The sequence below is a fragment of the Neodiprion lecontei genome, chromosome 3 (genome assembly GCF_021901455.1).
Source record: "Neodiprion lecontei isolate iyNeoLeco1 chromosome 3, iyNeoLeco1.1, whole genome shotgun sequence".
Taxonomy (NCBI): Eukaryota; Metazoa; Arthropoda; class Insecta; order Hymenoptera; family Diprionidae; genus Neodiprion; species Neodiprion lecontei.
Genome location: NC_060262.1, coordinates 14,202,327 through 14,221,321, shown reverse-complemented (window position 1 = coordinate 14,221,321; position 18,995 = coordinate 14,202,327). Strand labels below are relative to the sequence as shown.

General features: G+C 37.4%; 1 protein-coding gene across 1 annotated transcript in view; it reads right to left on the bottom strand.

The window, feature by feature from the left end:
- The window catches only part of LOC124293695 (glutamate receptor ionotropic, NMDA 2B), a 1,867,270-nt gene that overhangs the window by 107,458 nt on the left and 1,740,817 nt on the right, over positions 1-18,995 (bottom strand). The window contains exon 18 of the mRNA XM_046735718.1: positions 16,966-17,067. Coding sequence (XP_046591674.1) covers positions 16,966-17,067 — 102 coding nt within the window. The remainder of the gene's footprint in view (positions 1-16,965; positions 17,068-18,995) is intronic.

Below are 18,995 nucleotides of genomic sequence, written 5' to 3'. Positions count from 1 at the left end.
AAATTGGCTCTAGTTATTTATTTTATCGACATTTTCATATATGACTCAAAAAAGCAATGTTTAGGTGAAAAATTCGATTTCTTTTTTTTAATATCTAAAGTTTATCAAAAAAATACTATCAATAACCTTAGTTATGCTTACTTTATTCGGGCAGAAGTATAAAAAATATAAGAAATATAATACTTTGTTGTTCTCGCAATGAAAAAGGGGGCACAACAAGTTTCTTCGAAAGGGGGGGTATTGGGGTGTTCCGAAAAAAAAAAATTGAAAAATTTCTCTCAAACACGCATCAAACTTTCGGTAGAGCATCTTATATAGAATATCTCAGCCAAATACGAGCTTTTAATATTGATTTTTTTCCATTTTCCATTTAAATAACAGGTAAAAAAATTTAGGAAAAAATATATCTCATAAACGTCTGACATATAAACCATCTAAACGTACATCTAATAAACTATCTGTATTAACAGACTCTTATAGGAAATTTCACGCTCTATAAAAAACTACTGATATAGAACTTTAACCGTTCAAGAGAAATTCGCCTTTAAACATTGAGTCATCTCGGATACAATACTACAATAACATAAAAACCAGAGCCAATCTAATATAATCATAATTATATTCGTAAGTTTTACGTTCTCAAACACCAGGATTCACAGAAAAAATCAGAGCAACAAAAAAAAGTATTTATTTTGTAGAGCTGTGCTATCGCTCTAGGAATGCAAAACATAACTGAGTTTGAGTACAGCTCGGTAAAGGATGGAGAGCAAGGTTGAATGTTACATGAGTTTCGTATTGAAAAAAAAATTCTCTCTCGAGAGCGAAAGTGAGAGTGTAAGATTACTTCGTGAATATTCTTTAAAAATCAGCTTCATTGCGTACAATTTTTAGGGCACAGTTGAAAATTACTTCACAACGATAGTGCAGCAATTTTATTCAACAAAATCGTGACCGAGATAATATATTCGCCAGGAATGCGGGGCCGTTCTTGTAAATGCTTCTGCGCAGTAACACAAATCGTACACCTTCGCCATCCGCACAGTATGATGATTTTGCAGCCAATTTTGAAGTAACAAAACGTTTTGGGCTGCACAGATTGCGTTGGGTATTGCATGGACGTCACATTTCTACGACACAGCTGAAGTTTTTTCCGAGGTTGAAGCGACGGACAGCCTAAGTCCAGCAAATCGATGATTTGAACTTTGGGGACAATTTTAAGCAACCAATCTCGTTTTTCTGCTCCTTTTACGTACAGGGTTTCAGCTTTTCACAGCCTGTCTTCAATGGTTGATTCAACTTCCTCAAACAGTATGTTTCCACAGCTCTAAGGTGAACCGTGAAAATTGCGTTCCAACCAAGAATTTTGGCTTTTGTATATGACGTGCAGACAATCCGATTCGTAAGGTGGTTTGAAGAAAAACATTGATGGAGATGCTTCCGAGGAGAATGAAATTTTAGCCAATTCTTTCAATAAGAAGGTATTGTTGAAAGGTCTACGAAAAGCTTTGTATGTCAACGATAAGCTCCATCTTTGAATTGTGCGAGATGGTGGAAACGGGTTAGCTTTTGTACCAACTTTTTCACCCCACCACTGAGTGGGTTGTATTCGACAATACGGTCGTGAACAATCAAGCAATACGCCGATGATTCAGCGGGAAAGTTGGCTTCAGCTTCAAATTCAAGACGGATGTCGACAGGTCCATACTTCAAAGATTCGTTGTGTTTTGAACAGTCGATAACGAATGAGGGGACGTCTCCAAAAAATTCACTCTTCGTCAACAACGGCTCGAGGTTCTTGTCGAAGTGGGTAGCTTGGAGGTTTGCGTGTATCTTGTACAAGAGCGCATACAGATTATGACCCATATTGAGGTTCAGGTTACCGTACGGATAAGATTGAGAGTTCAAAAACAGCTTGACGTCCGTGATATTGCAATGAAATCGAAATGACTTGCGTTCTTGCCGGTCTTGTTCTTTCGACTTCTTTGGAAACTTGAAATGACGTATCGAGGTTTTTTAAGCTGAGTAGAAGTTTTCACAGTCCAGACATGTTTCGATGTTGTGGGAAGTGAGGGATATTCGTACAATGCCTAACTGCGGAAGATCATCAAAATAGGCGGATCTTTCTGAATAAAATTTAGTAGGTTAACTTTCTTGTGATCCCCGAGTTTCAAATACGGTATCAGCCATTCCACTGCATTGATCATGATTTTGAATTCCGCCTCTTGAGTCTGCATGATTGCGTTACGTCAGTTTCTGATCTGATCAACATTAACTCATGTTATGCGTTGACAACGTTCTTGCGGTAGTCTTCAGTGAAACCCAATATCATGCTGAGCGGCATCATTACGTCAAAATTACCCTCAGCATCGGTTAATTTTTTATTCTCTTCCACATCAAGCCATACAGCGTTCTGCATCAGCCAAATCTGACCAGGGTGCAGAGAAGCGTAACCCTTTATGAGACTTGTCAAGCCAACGTTCTCGCTTCTATCAATCTCAACTGCAATAATTTCATAGCAAATTTCTTCAAAGAAATGACAGATCGCATTGTTTACGAACTGTGTGTTCACAGTAGCTGTACTATTAGGTCTGAGGAGTCGTCCATGGATATGTACCGAACTCTTGCTGGGTAATGTGCATAAATCCTGATGCTGAACGGTGATTCAAATTTCATCGCTGTTGTCGAAAGTTGACGATGCGTAAGATTTGTGAGCGTGAATCTCGTAATGCGCAACGGATTCGTTGAAGACGACCGGTGTTTGAATGTTTAAGATTTCTTCCTTCATGGGTATGTAGCAGATGATGAAATAGCAAAAGGGCATCTTTAGCTGTCGGAATTTTCTCTTCTAAAAGGTGTCAGTTCAAGACCCCAAGCCATCAGGAACTTCGCGTTCCGAGGAGTTAACGGTTCGAGAATCGATTGATAACAGGCTTGACCGGGCCATGCCGACTTACTGATATATCTACTCTTTGACCGTCTGTCATTTACAATACCCATTGTTCATTGCGATTTGGTATGTAGTTTCACAGGAATAACTTCTTCACGAAAATTGGACAGGTCTCCGTCTTGATCCACCAACGAAGCTGAACGTGATCTATGGTCCTGATGGTGATCGGAAGATGAGTGACGGGCAACGGTACTTCTACGATCTTATATCCTCGTGGGACAGTCAGGAAAAACTCGTGAATAGTGTGTCCTTTACGTCCATTGACGTAAGCGCCCGCTGTAATGCTGCGCTCATCTGACAACGCGTTGACCTAGAGTATAGTTACAGGCACGTCAGATTCGAGAGTTTTATCAACCTCCAATACACGTGGTGTGAATCCCAAAAGTTGAGCGATGAAATAGTTTGGCTCGAAGTTGGTCGTGTGATTGCATGTGATTTCGCTTCGTAATGCATTATTGTTGGGATTGATGCTGATTCTAATATATGTATTTCTTAGCAGGTTTTGAAGATACGTCTCTATGTCGTCGATGATTGATATCGTAGCTGCCTGTAGGTATAGTGATCACTTCATTGTCTAAGTAAATTTTATTGTGATCTACATCAACGTTGGGAATCGCATTGAACGTGAACAATTCTACCGAGCCAAGAGCATAACTTTTATCACGAGCAAGTTCGATCGGTGCAAAATATTGTGTCATGAGAATCGAAGAGGTTCCCGGAATCGTTAACGTTAATGAATCATCCATGACTGCGAGTGATAGCCTGACTTTGATGAACCATGCAACATGTTTATACAGCTCACCATTCAGAACAGTCACAAATGTCCGCATTTGAATGTATCATAATCGTGGTACCTTTCATGATTGTATTTAACACTACCAACGCTGAGGTATTTTATGGTTGCCGAAACTGTCAAAGTAATCGATATTATTGTCGCGTTTCTTGTATGCAACCCAGTATGTTCCGAGACCGTCTTTGTCGACAAAGTTAATTATGGCTGACTGGTTTTTTCGTAGACCGTTTTTGGGCATTTGGTTTTGCATTATAACACCGCGGAAATGCAGAACCTTGAAGATTTTTACATATTTTAACGAATCCCAATGAGTCAACGCTCGACGTGGTAGCATCGCATCTAGTATTTTGAAAGATGGAGACCAAGACCTGTTTTGTACGGTTTCATATGAAGCCCTTTGCCCAACGCGATAGCTTCAATAGTATTATTGTATCGTTTGCTCTCTTCCAGTTCTCGTGTAGCAGCACTTGCATCGTTAACGGCTTTTCGCATATCTGCCACACCACCGGCTCACGCGCCTGCAGCACACTGTCGAGTGATAAGAGAAATCAGAAATGGTAAAAAACCACCGAATTTTGAAGGTACTGGTAAAACGCAGTGTTCGCACTTTACATTTACCACCCGCTTTCTAACGGCCTTCTCAGCTCCCTTCAGCGCAGATTCGATAGCTACATTTGCATCGCTGCTTGGGAGCATAGAACGTTTTGCATCATTCATAATTTTTCTGAAGGTCGCATTATTTGGAATTCGAATTCCCATGCCAAGTTTTCATTTTACTTTCAGTGTATTAGCCCAAGCCGCTGCTTTTCCACCCAAATTGGCGTCCGGCGCGAGAAGCCGTTTCCAAGCTTTCTCAGCCAACACCCTATCAGCCTTGTGTCTAACTTCAATATTTTCACGATTCTGCAAGTCAGCAATGTCGTGGTCCTTGCAAGCTGCGTCGAGAAGGTTGATTCCCGGATCACCCCGCGCGAGTCTCTTTGTTAACTCTGTACCAGGCCCACAGTACTGATAACTAGGTACATGCTATTCGACCGGAAGGCACTTGATGATTTTATTCACCAGACCCTTGCTACGATGTTGCCGCCTGCTACGTGGTTCACCTTTGTACACGATCATGTTCGTGCGTTGACTAAAGTAAAATGCTCTAAAACGGGATATTTATATCAAATCTGATCAGTCATGTCCGAGATGCGGTCTGAAAAACAACCTACTAAGCTTCCCGTAATGAATTTTAACAAACTTTTAGAGCAAAATGTCAGAAGGCACAAAGGGCACGGTGAATTACTCCCGAAAAGTGTGCGTGCAATATTCTGTGGACCGTCGAGTTGTGGTGAAACTAATGCGTCGCTCACACTTATAACCTATCCCAACAGACTAAGATTCGAGATTATTTATATCTAACGAAGATCTCTCAACCAACCGGAACACCAATTATTGAAGCAATCGCCAGATAGTATTGAGAATATGCAGTATTTTGCGTTCACCGAGCGTGAGCAAGTGATTACACCGGAAAAAGCACAGCCCAACTCAATAATCGTATTTGACGATGTAGCATTACAATATTAGAGCCTCCTTTTGTATAGGTAGACATCACGACGTTGACCGTTTCTGTCTCTGTAAGACGTACGCGGGTATTCCCAAACATCTTGTACCCGACATGGCGACAACGTGAACTTACTCGTGTTATTCAAACGAGACGACATGAACCTGAGACATTTATACAACGGCCATGAAAACACCGATATGCCTTACACAGAGTTTAAAAGTGTGTGCTCTGCATGCTGGAACGGTGAGAAGTGCCGGTTTCTGGTGATCGACAAAGACAGTGAGCTCAATGAAGGACGATACAAGAAAGGATCTCATTCTTTTGTTAGCTTGAAAAATAATAGAATCTCACGTTTTCAAGCGAGAGACGCAGTAGCGTGACATACTCAGTTGCATCAATATGCAGAGCTCTGAAATTTCCAAGGGAAATGATGTCCAACATCAGATTGCTCAAGCAAGTACTGCAATCCGTCGAAAACACAGATTGCTCGAGTCGGGCGAGGAATCTACGGCTCAGAAATTGAGTGACGTTGTCAAACCAGTACTGACTCCGTGGCAAGAACTGGTGAATGTCACAAAAGATACTGAACCTGTAAAACAAGAGGTGAAAGAAATTAAAGAAGAAATAAAGCAGATGAAAAATGAGACGAAAAATGAAACAGTCTCGGAAATGGACGAAATACCGGTCGAGAAAATCAAGGATTAGTATTTGCACTGATGAGAGATGAGAAGACGAAAAGTGAATTGGACAACGAGTACGGTGTACGCAACCTCTCAAACGGACTAATGATTGTTGTTGGTTCGTTGATATCTTTTGAGAGTGACTACATCCGAATTTACGATACGCTTAACTCAAAAACGAAAGGTTTGCTGGAACTTTTGTTCAAAATGAAGCCTGACGGGTCTTATGTGAGCGCCGGAGATCGGGAAAATTTTTGAAACATAATCCTCGCAACGAACGCGCATCAAAAGTATTACTTATCTGATGGGGCTAGTGGGAACGATAACAGTTACAAATCTCAAAATGCCATTGTCGAATTGATGGATTATAATTAACGACACATTTGCGTTATTCATTTTTTGTTTTGAGTCAACTTTTATCAGCTTCAATTGAGTTATCACGATATAAATAAATTGAATCATAATAATAAGCAGAATGTTCCAAGAAGTAGACGTCACGATATAAGTTCAAACTGAAGTGGATAGAAATAGGTTATGCAGTTTGTAGACAGGTAAACCGAGACTACGTGAAAACTTGTAGTAGTAAAGACAGCCGTGAGTGGCGCTTGTAAGGCGCGCGAAAGTACAAGTTCAAAATTTTTGAATTTTTACTTTGGAAAATTAATATCAATGATAAAGAGATTGACATTAACATTAATATTGACAATAATTTTCAATTTAAAATTAACATAAAAACATAAAAACATATTAATAATAAAAAATATATAAACAATGTTGATATAATTTACTAATAATGAAAAACACTGAATTATTTATTGAATTTTTAAAAAAGATCTCCTTTTGATCCCAAGCGTAAATTTAATTATTTTCTTTATGCTGAAAAAAATTTGAATTCATATAATTTGATGGAAAATATCAATAGAGTTTAGGATTTTCTACCAGATTCTTAAAAAAAAAAAATCGAAAATTGATCAAAAGATACGCTTTTGTGATTCAGGTCCTCAATTAGGGCTGTACCCTCTCTGTACTGTAACCTACCGACGTACAATTATCATAAGAGAGCACACATGCTCATACCACAGCCTTTAAGATCCATATCGATCTAGATTCAGTTACCACTTGGCGTGCAATGGTCCCGCAGCTTACATTTATGTAATGCCATGCAATATATATCGTTTTCAGTTCTTTACTTTCTATCGTCAATTCCAACTTACACATAGACCATATGGGTCTACAATCGAAATTCACGGAACTCAGTCTCATGAACCCTCACGAGACGAGACAGCAGTTCACAAAGTATCATTCTTAAAATTCAAATACGCATTTTTGCAACTAACTATCTTCTCAGAACTGCACCGATTGGCCTCTTCAAGATCAATTGTCTTGTACTGACGTAGCCAAAAATCAATCAGGAGTCTCTTCCAAATCTCCTACTATTGAAGATCTTTTTCACATCAGACAGATGTAAAAGAGAATCACTTCAGCCATCGAAATATAACAGAACTAAATTAATTGCAGAACCAATTTAGATTCCGGAACATTCAGAACATTTCGAAATCAGGAACGTTGTAGATCATTCTGAATCATAGAACATTTACATTCAGAACCTTCGAACTTCAGTACATCGCACTGTCCGGCGTATTACTTGGGCGTACATTTTTTGAAATTACAATATAACTAGGACTCTCAATACGTAAAGTGTTTTTCGGAATTCCCTTTCAATGCCGTAACGAAAGCTACAGCCATAGATGACATTGAAATATCCTATTGACTAAACCGGCGAGTTCCACCCCTCCTGTTAGTCACGTAGAGACCAACAACGATCCCTAGTATAAGGTTCAACTTTGTTTCTTATAACTGGTACTAAGAAATGAGATAAAAGACTGCTCAATTAGTATCAGCAGCGCTCAGCCTAGATATATCTCTCTTTTTAGGTCAAAATTATTATCAATAATTAGGATAAGCCACTAACTTTGGAACCACCAAATTAAAATAGATTATCTGTTAAGATGTATGGATGAATGCGTGAGAATTATCTTAAGATACTTCTTGTCAACATCTTATACGTGTAAGCAACGAGATTGAGAATCGTCGGAACACCGTCGATGAGCGCGACGTAACGCTGACCGTGTAGATTTCGGCACCGGAAGGTCGCCCTCGCACTTCATTGGCCAATTACCGTTGTAACTTACTGCAACTGCAACTCCTTGGACCCTCAGGCCTAAGAAGCCATGTCTTTTGTCAGTCAAGTCGCGAAGTGCGTGGACGTCTACCTGGATTAGCCCTCTTGAGCAAGGGTAGTGTTGGAAAATCTCAATTGTGACCGACCTAAAGTCTCGCGCTAATTCGTCAAAACGGAGCATTCAATTTATTCTGTCAGCTGAAAAAGACTCACTATCTTCTACGTTCTAATCTTTACTGTTCTTCACTAAATCTCATTATTTCGCGAATAGACATTTTTATGCCATTCCATTTTCCTTAATTAAATCAAGTTTGGCCCTGATTCAAACAGAATCAGGTAATACTAAGTGTTTATAATAATAAACAGCTATATTTTCATTTCTAATTAATAATCGTTAAAATCATTGTCATTATTTATATACATCGTTAGTGAACCAAATCGACTTTTTCAAACAACAACTTTCGATAGTGGGGTATCATTCGAAATTCACAAACCTAAGTGCCTGACGTTCATCATCGTTCGGATTCATCAACCCTTCCGATCTCGAGGTGAGGCTCTGCCCCAGAATTCCACGGACACCGACATACACGACCTGACGGCTCTCAATCTCGCCGAACTTCGCATCTAAAGATAAGTTAATTCAAGTAGTTGTCTTCAACATCACTCCATCTAATGAAAAAGTTTCGAACAAGTGAACAGGTACAAAAAGATTATAATAACAATAGTATAAAAAATTTTTTAATAACAATAGTATACGCATGAAGTTGGCGGTGGGGTGAGATGCCGAAAATAAAACAAAAAGCATCCAGCAAACAAAACTTACTTTGACAGCTGTCATCGGCTGTTTATGACAGTCTTTGACAAATATCTTTATAGGTATCTGTTTCTGACACGCAAAAAATGAACATGCAAACGAAAATTATCAACATGATTCCCGACGGGAATTGTCGTTTTCGCGCGCTGGCGTATTGTGTATACGGCACTCAAGATCGACACGCAGAGGTGAGACTGAGTATCGTTACAAATATAGTGGACAATTGGTCTACATTTGCGGGTTTCATTACAGGTAATGAGTCAAACGGTGCTGTGATTAAGTCACCTGGTGATTACAAATCACATATGAATAAAAATGGAATTTACGGGGGAGAGGCAGAATTAGCTGCAGTTGCGGACATTTTTAAGATATGTTTAATCGTGTATCGCGAAGAACAAATTCATCCACACCGAATCGGATCCCAAAATGAAACACAATTCTCGCTACTCGTCACCGGCGACGGAGACAGTGGACACTTTGATGTCTTGCAGAACCAAAATAAAATTCATATAGTGAGTAATAAGTATCCAAAGTAACAAGCAAATGATAGTAAATCTAAATACATCAGCAAACAGTCAAAAGGACAGCCAGGATTTACGATGGCAATGGAGAAAGGAGGAGTTTCAAGCAGCAGACAAGGCGATGAAGATGGTGGATGGTCGGAAGTATCACAAAAGAAAGAGGAAAATAAAATTGTAAGTGCGAAGAACCAAATAAGCCATAGAATAATGTCCAACAAATATTCGTATAACCAGGCAAGAGGACGGCCAGGATCGATGTTAACCACAAGTGAAAGAGGTGTTTTGCGGAGTGAACAGCAATGCAAATATCAAGAAAAAAATAATATAAAGAAGGTGATTTTGGAGAATAACCGGCAGAGCGGTAGTAAAAATAATTCAACGAAGTGTGTCGAAGAATTAGAAGAATCGATTGTGATTATTGATTTGGAAAATAAATCAAGAGGACGACCAACCAATATGATGGACTTAGAAGAGCGAAAAATTAGACGACGACAACAGCAGCGAAAATATATGCTCCGCCTTGATGACAACGAATGTAAGCTCTTTGAAAAGTTTGTTCATTAATGAGAAATAATTCAATTCTAATTCCGTAAAAAATCAAGCCTATCTTAAAATCATTCTCTCTTAATTACAGAGCAACGCTCGGGGCGATTGTTAGGTACAACATAGAAAATCAAGTTAACCGAAACCCGATTCCGACTAAGCGTTAGGTACAACGCAGAAAATCAAACTGACCGAAACCCGATTTCGACTAATAAAGCGTCACCCCGTCTCATACCTACAAAATGGAGACCAGCTGCACAAAATAATGATTGCAGGAAAGCAAATTTTGAAACACAATTTCATTTAATCTGTGTTATTCCAATATAGAAAATCTATTTTACTTTTTTTTGTCTTTCACTTAATTAGGTTTATTCCTTCATAAAGCAAGTATAGGTTAACCTACGCATGTCAAGGAGGTACAAAAATCTCTAAAAACTTGATCAGCCGTAGCTTCTGCATTAATAACCAAGATGGGAGCTGATAAAGAAGAAAAGGTTTGTTTTATCAACCAATCGTCATGAACCTCATGAATAGTTCTAAAGAGCTCTAAAGAAATGTTCGATTCTTCCTCACGAGAACGGGAACTGACTCGGGCGAAAGGAGTTTCTGGGGAAACTCGCAAACAAACAATTGAATCTACTCTGAGCTCAGACAAGCGAAGGCGAAGATCGAAATTTTTCATCAATCAATGAGATTCGAAGTCAACTTCGAACTAAATTTAAAGTGAAAAATGTTAAATAAATGTGTTTGAAAAAAAAAGGATTGATATCAATTATTTGTACCTATAAACCAGACGCAGTAGACTCTATATCTCTATACGTAGATATACGTAAAAAAATCTGAAAATAATAACTATAGCAAAATAAGTCGCCGAATGCAATTGGGGTTGCATGGCATCGGGAGTTTTGTACATGTGAGTGGATTCGTTTACGAAAATAATCTGAGCAGACCTGCATAGGGAGCCAATAGCAATTTCAGGTTGATCGGAAACAACCGATCAACAGTTGCAGACCTGTCATCAAATCAACATAAATGAATTCACCTGTCTAATAGACAATGCATAAGGAGATAGTGAGGCGCGTAGCGCCGAGGTAGGGTTGGCGCGCGAAGCGCGCAGGGGCGAAGCCCCTAGTCATTCCAAATTTTGCATAACGTCTTATTTAACAAAAACGAGTGGCAAGCTTCACTAGCCACTGTCGAACGTTCAGTATTGTTTTCTGAGAATATTAATTTGTATTTTTTCATAGAGTTCCCTAGCAAAATTGAGCAAGATAAAATTGGCGCCTACCTGCAGATAATAACCTTGGCTATTCATAGAGACACTTTCCTGTCTTCAGCTCGGCCCCCAAACCATATTTTTGCAGGTTCAAATCACAGCTAAGTAATGCATATGATTCTACGGATCGACTGATCGGTAACGTAGAATTGGACTGTTAACATAAGTTACATCAAATCTAAAAAGAGAGATACCATCTTAATAATAACCGACCAGAAGTAGAAATAATAGTCGTTCAGTATAGATGTTTTTAACAGCATTATGTTCAGTTATGTATTATCTATATATCATTCAAATAACCCTACGTTTTGAAAGAAGCGTAAACGATCGAATTCAACTAGTTCTACAGCTTCTCTGTATTTGAATTTGAATTCGTCCGTCGACGTTATCTATGTTTAAATTCAAACATTTTATGATTATACTTTCTTTGGTTTTTCCTTTATATCATTCATTCATTTCCTAATTAATCGTTTGAAGAATATACATTATCTTCCACCAATAAAAATCATATTCAACCGTTTATTTTGAACGATAACCCATCCTACTTCATTATACATTAGCCTCAACCATTTAAACAACTCTTACAGACCTGTATAAGACGAGGCAACAACGTATCCACATTACCGGCTTATCGAGAGGTAAGTCTTTCTTGGTTTTAATTTTTATTCATTGTCGTTACGAGGGAGCATCCTTAATTATTCAATTATCATTGAATACAACCGCTCTGTACACCCTTTTCCCGCGTAACAGCACCAAGTGAATAACAGCACTGTAAAAACCGTAACTCGAACATCGATTTAAAGAACATCTTATTGTTAATAAATGTGTATTTTAAATTAAAGTCTTGTGTAAAACGAATTATTTCAATCGCGCATAGTGATAGCTGGCACGACCCAAGCCAAAATTCCAGATCGAGATAGGCTGCACGAAAAATTCCACCCAAACCTAAACACCACAAGATTTTTCCCGACGTCCTTTCCGAAACGTACCAGTTTGACCGCATCGATTTGCAAATTTTTAAAGATACCGTAAGCAATTTTCACTTTCATTTGAAAAGATGCCAATGAAAACTTTGCTACCAAATTTTCAGGAATTCATATAATTTGGGACCAAAGTCTTTTCAGTTTTGTGTTTGAATTTAAACGACTTACGTCAATGCTTACAACGGGAGTTTGGACCAGTTTTACAAAGAAGTTTGTCTAAATTGCAGCAAGTCACCCTGTCCACAATTCAGTGGCAAAAGCTGGAGGGCATCCAGGGACATAATTCCGACCATAATTCTCGTATGCTGGCGTTCCACAGCTGGTCAGCACGTAGCTTTCTACCTTACCTTAAAATGGCAACTCTATTGAGGGCAAGGTTTTCCGTACCTAGACTCAAACCAAATTAGGAGATACCAACTAATTTGGACTTGTGGCCCAAGGGCCACGTGTTCGCAGACTGCTGCATGACCACCGAACTTATTTTGATAATCTCAAGGCAGGGGATGCAGGAGAGGTCAAGTGGAGAAAAATTTTCACGGAAAAAAGATGATCATATTAGAATGATTTTATTACCTTATTCTAAATGTCAATAAGTTTTGAACGACTTCTCAATGCTCTCAAGTCCACACATTCTCACATTCGCGGGTTGCACTTCACTCATGACTGCGTTCGTGTACACTAACAATAAGTATTATGAGCTGGCTGACGTGATTACCGGTTTGAGGTGACTCATAGGCTGTTCTGCTGTCGGTCCCCTTCTATGGAGTTATGTGAATACGAATATGTTTAAAATCCACTTTTCACGTTATAAAATATACAAAATCAAGATGTGTAAAAGAAATGCTTTTAGATTCAGTTTAGGGTTGCAAAAGATATTTTGAAAATAATGTTCTAGCTGAATTTTAAGGTCACAATTCTAAACCATTTCGATTTGAGCAATGCTAAACGCATTGAACCCATGCATTGAAAAAATACCATATAAGATGTAGTGAAATGACAACATTGAATTATTCCCGTGACAGCCATCATTATTTTTCACAGCCCATTGATCACTACGTCAGACAATCCGCTGAAGTATACTTACAAGGAAGGTATCCCAGCCGGAACTCTCTGATTTCATTTCTGCTGTAATATGTTATAGTAGACTAAAACTAAACGACACGTATTTTTTTTTATCGGCCATGAAACACTTTAAAGGGGTGAAACCATCCTTCAAAGTGAGGCATGACAAAGGGCGATTTGGCAGTTTCACCCATATGAACATAATATTTTTTAACCAATCCAACTAGAAAAATTTTCTCAGGAAGAGAAATGGAAAATGTATTTTTCCCAAAAATGAAAAAAAATTAAGAGGGTGAGCCAGCCCTAAATATGATCACATTTATGCAAAAAAATTGTCACATTCAAGTCTTAAAATCTGAAAAAATATAGATTTCGTATAAATACGAAAGAAAATTTACTTATTTTCGGATTTTTCCGAAAAAAATATTGGCTGGGGTAACTACCCTCGAACGCTGTTTATCTTGCGCGTATGCAAAACATCGTAAAATTTAAGTCTAAAAATCTGAAAAAATATATAATGCGTACGAACACGAGGAAAATATGACATATCATTGGATTTTCTCGAAAAAAATATTGGAGGGATAACTGCCCTTGAACGCTGTTTATCTTGCTTTTATTGAATTGAAGAGAACATCGAAGATATTTTATTGGCCGTGATGAATGAATTCAATGGCGCAGAAATGACGATTGAAGAATCCCTATATTTTCAAGAACAATACAAAGATACTAATTCCCAAATAATAGAAGATGACAATTATGCATACTTCACCAATCCAGCCTGTGCCACATACAAATAAGTGTACGAAAGACGAAGAAAATGTATCATATGATTACATCAAGAGCCGTAGATTTCTGGAGAAGCGGACAAAATGAAATTTACGCATTGACACTGTAAAAAAAAATTTCAAAAGAGTGCAATCTTTAAATCGATTGTGACGATGGGCTCATTCATTAGATAAAGATGGCACTTAAAGAGAAAAAATCGCTGGAATTTGTGACATTACTTTGAATAATTTCAAAGCAGCTATCGACGCCGGTTTCATCCTTCATGATACTGATTTACGCAATTGGGCTTCACAAGCCCAGAAAGAAATTGGGTATGAAGATTTCCGATTTACAGCTACAAAAAAATGGTTGAATCGATTTAAACACGCACACAGAATAGTAGATAGGAAAATCAATATCACCAGAAAAACTTCGGAGGATGCTGAACGGTTAAGATTGAAGGCAGATGAATTTGTGGCTCATGTTGAGCACGATATAGCAAATTTTTGAATTCAAAATGTGTACATTTCCGATCGATCAAAACGGATTCCAGCTGGAGATGCATTCAGGAAGACCTTTGAGTGTCGAAGGAGAAAAGCAAGTACAGTGCCTTGTCCAGTCAGTTACATCTACAACCCATAGTTACACAATACAACCGCTGATATCAGCTGAACGAAAACTTTCATCACTCACGTTGTTGCCTAGTCTTATACAGGTCTGTAAGAGTTGTTTCAATGGTTGAGGCTAATGTATAATGAAGTAGGATGGGTTATCGTTCAAAATAAACGGTTGAATATGATTTTGATTGGTAGAAGATAACGTATATTCTTCAAACGATTAATTACGAAATGACTGAATGATATAAAGGAAAAACCAAAGATGGCATAATCATAAAATGTCTAAATTTAAACATAGATAACGTTGATGGACGAATTCATATTCAAAGTGGTAAGTTTGGACCGGCTGTAGAAGCAAATTTATTCAGACCCATTAATATTTATATAGCGGCATCAAAATCTGGAAAACTTACTTCAGGTATAAATATAACATAATTTTTATCTAACATTCTTACTCAAAAGAATATACCTTCAGCCGCATTTACTTCTTTTTATTCATTTCAGATCACATTGAACCTTGGTTGACGGAAATATGTTGTCCAAATATAGGACAAAGCAGCGTATTACCAATTGATTCATGGAGTGATCATTGTCCTGCAGTAGTAGCAGAAAGTAAACCCCGGAATAAAAATATTATTCTAAAATTATAAACAACAGGGACGACAGGAAAAATCCAACCCTTAGATGTATACGGGCTTAGAATTTGGAAGAATTTCGTGCGACACTTTTCCGACAGTGCCATTTTGAATGGCACATGAATCATGAAATCAGTCTACATTCAAGAAATAACATTGTAAAACTGCAATCTTTGGTCCACTATCAATCAATTATCCTCTCCGTGATACATTAATCTTGTCAAATATTTTTGGTATAAATCTGAATACATTTATGAAAAACCAGAAAAATTCGAAAATCCAGTTGATTTCAGTTTCGGGGACTCTTGTAAGACCCATTGCGGAATCGAAGGCTGCACAGGCGTTGCTGTTATTGGATGTTCATGGTATAAAAAATCCTTGTCCTTCAAACACTTTTCCGACGACTATCATTATTGTTCAAGATTCGAAAGTTAATAATGTTGTGTTTATAATTTTCGTAATGACAAGTTATACCAATAAAACGTATTAAAATTCATTCGAAACATTACGTTGTCTTTGTTTCAGATGATTTATTTTTGAGCCTTTGATGATACAGTGAGAAGATAAAAATCCTCAAAAATTCAAAGCATTTTAAGGGTAGTTCCGTTCAATTTTTATTTTCGAGAAAATCCAAAGATACGTCATATTTACTTCACTTTTATACGGAATGTATATTTTTTCAGTTTCTTAGACTTGAATTTGACCATTTTTCACGTACACACAAGGTGAATAGCGTTCAGGGGTAGTTACCCCGTCCAATATTTTTTTTCGATAAAATACGAAAATACGTAATTTTCTTTTGTGTACATACGCAATATATATTTTTGAAAAATTTTCAAATTTCAATTGGACCATTTCTCGCGTAGAAGCAAGATAAACAGCGTTCAAGGGCAGTTACCCCTCCAATATTTTTTTCGAGAAAATCCAATGATATATCATATTTTCCTCGTGTTCGTACGCATTATATATTTTTTCAGATTTTTAGACCTCAATTTTACGATCTTTGGCATACGCGCAAGATAAACAGCGTTCGAGGGTAGTTACCCCAGCCAATATTTTTTTCGGAAAAATCCGAAAATAAGTAAATTTTCTTTCGTATTTATACGCAATGTATATTTTTTCAGATTTTAAGACTTGAATCAGACAATTTTTTTGCATAAATGTGATCATATTTAGGGCTGGCTCACCCTCTTAATTTTTTTTTACATCTTTGAGAAAAATACATTTTCCATTTCTCTTCCTGAGAAAATTTTTCTAGTTGGATTGGTTAAAAAATATCATGTTTACGTGGGTGAAACTGCCAAATCGCCCCTCGACATGTCTCACTCTGAAGGATGGTTTCACCCCTTCAAAGTGTTTCATGGCCGATAAAAAAAAATACGTGTCGTTTAGTTTTTAGTCTACTATAACATATTACAGCAGAAATCAAATCGGAGAGTTCGGGCTGGGATACCTTCCTTGTTAAAGACTACTCCGGGTATACTGAGACCAAACACTGTAGCTGATCTAATTAATCATACAATAAGTTCGTTGACTTATCATGTTACATAGTCAAGACCCTCTAAAATCCATGCATAAGATTAATTACAACATATTACCTGTAAATCTCCGTTGGCAGAAACTGTCCGGCGTACTCTGTGCTTGCTATATGATTCCTCGTCATGTCCCTTGGGGTGGCCACTTCCACAGCGTTGACGAATCTGATTGAAAATGATCGTAACATTCTTATTCATGAAAGTGAATAACATTTCACAGAACTGCGTGAAAATTGAATCAATTGGCTACAGAGTATGTTCAGTAAACTTTATCAAAGAAAATTTTTTTCCAATTTTCATCGGACCCAAACGAAAAATTTTAGTTTTTCACAAATAAACGGAGCCTTCTCAATTCGGGTGCTCGCTGATACGAAGTTTATATTTTTAAACGCATTAACACATACAAAACTGATAATCGAGATTTATATTCGATTTTAATCGGTTAAAAGAACTCTTAGTGCATAAAAAATATTCACACGATATTCGAAGAAAGCGGAAAGTATATAAATTTATCGTAATGAAAATTTATACATTTGAATATTCGCGGACAGATGTAATATATCTTCAGCAAAAAATATTTACGTATAGATTCTATATCTCCGTTTCATTTGAATATCACGGGAACGTTTTTCATGGACTAATGATTTTGTGAAGCGGTAATACTACAGTGTGATTCTGTGACTATTTTTTTTTTTAAGGCTCAAATGCTTCTTTAATTCATCGAACATTGTTTCGGCAAAGTATCGAATTAGTTAAATATGTGTCTCGCGACGCTTAAAATCGTCCTCACACATGGACGCACACTCGCATGCAATGTTGACTTGCCGTCTCTGAGTCAAATCTCGCCGCTTGCCCGTGTCGCGACTCAAAACCTATCAGCTGTAACCCATGTATTGTCTAATGTCTCAAAATCAAGTATGTGTGTAATCTGTGTGTTCTCTCGCTCTGTAAACCATAAGTCTGTATAAAGTTCTCTTGCGATACGGTCTGTATCGCCGCATTAAGATCAATAAAGACCTCGGTTATTGTTAATCATTATCTCTCTCCATCTCAACATCATTTCGTTTCATTTACACTCGTCCTCAATCACTCGTTCGCGGATCCAATGATTTATATCTTTTTGCCATCTCCCTGAACAAACATGATTCCCAAGAGTCTGCATGTAAGAGAAGATTTCTCAAATCTTCGAAACAGTCGATTCTTCGAGTGAAGGCACGATTCCAAATCTTAGGTAATTTGAGGGCGAGCTTCGAATGCTCACGTTTAAATGCGTTTCTCTATGTTTTTCAAGGCACGCACCGAACTAGCGGTTTCAACTTTCAACTTATCAACTCCAAATTTTGATAGTAGCTTTTTAATGACATTTTCTAGTGAAGAAAGTAAGATTTTTTCAATTGATTCAAATTTAATTTAATGATTGTATGATCGAATTTTGATCGATTTTGCCACTTTGAAAAAACTTTTTTCTTCTAATTGACACCATTTCTGTACAAATTAATATTCCTGCAAGACCCTATGTAATTCACTAGATTTTTAGTTATCTTTAGTTATCTTCATTTGGAAATCTTTTTTAATTTTGGTTCTCGATTAAAATTGCGGTCATTCGAGACAAAAAGAAGTTTCTGTTCATCAGACACTCCACCATTATTTTATTTCGGAATAATCAAGAAAACAATACTGTGTTTTTTACGAATTCATTACCATGTTTGAAAAACAGAATTAAAAAATATCAATTTATTTTTTGTAACTAAATTTGAGATAATGCCCCTTAATTTGGTGTATACAAAGTAATTAGAAATATCCCCTAGGAGGTAATTGATGTCTTTCAATATCTGTTATCACCCCTTAAGAGGTAATTTATATTGTTTAAGTCTTAAAGTACAAACAGATTTTTCTTCTACTATTTCAAAACAAAATGGAGTTGGAGCGGCTGATGAAAGGAAACTTTTTTTTGAATGACCTCTACGGGCGACTACCTGCAGGTTGCAATTTTTGATCTGAAACAAAAAACGCAACAGATTTTAAAAGAAGATGCCAGAATCCAGTGAATTGCGTAGAATTTTTCGGAAATATTAATTTTCACAAAAATGGTG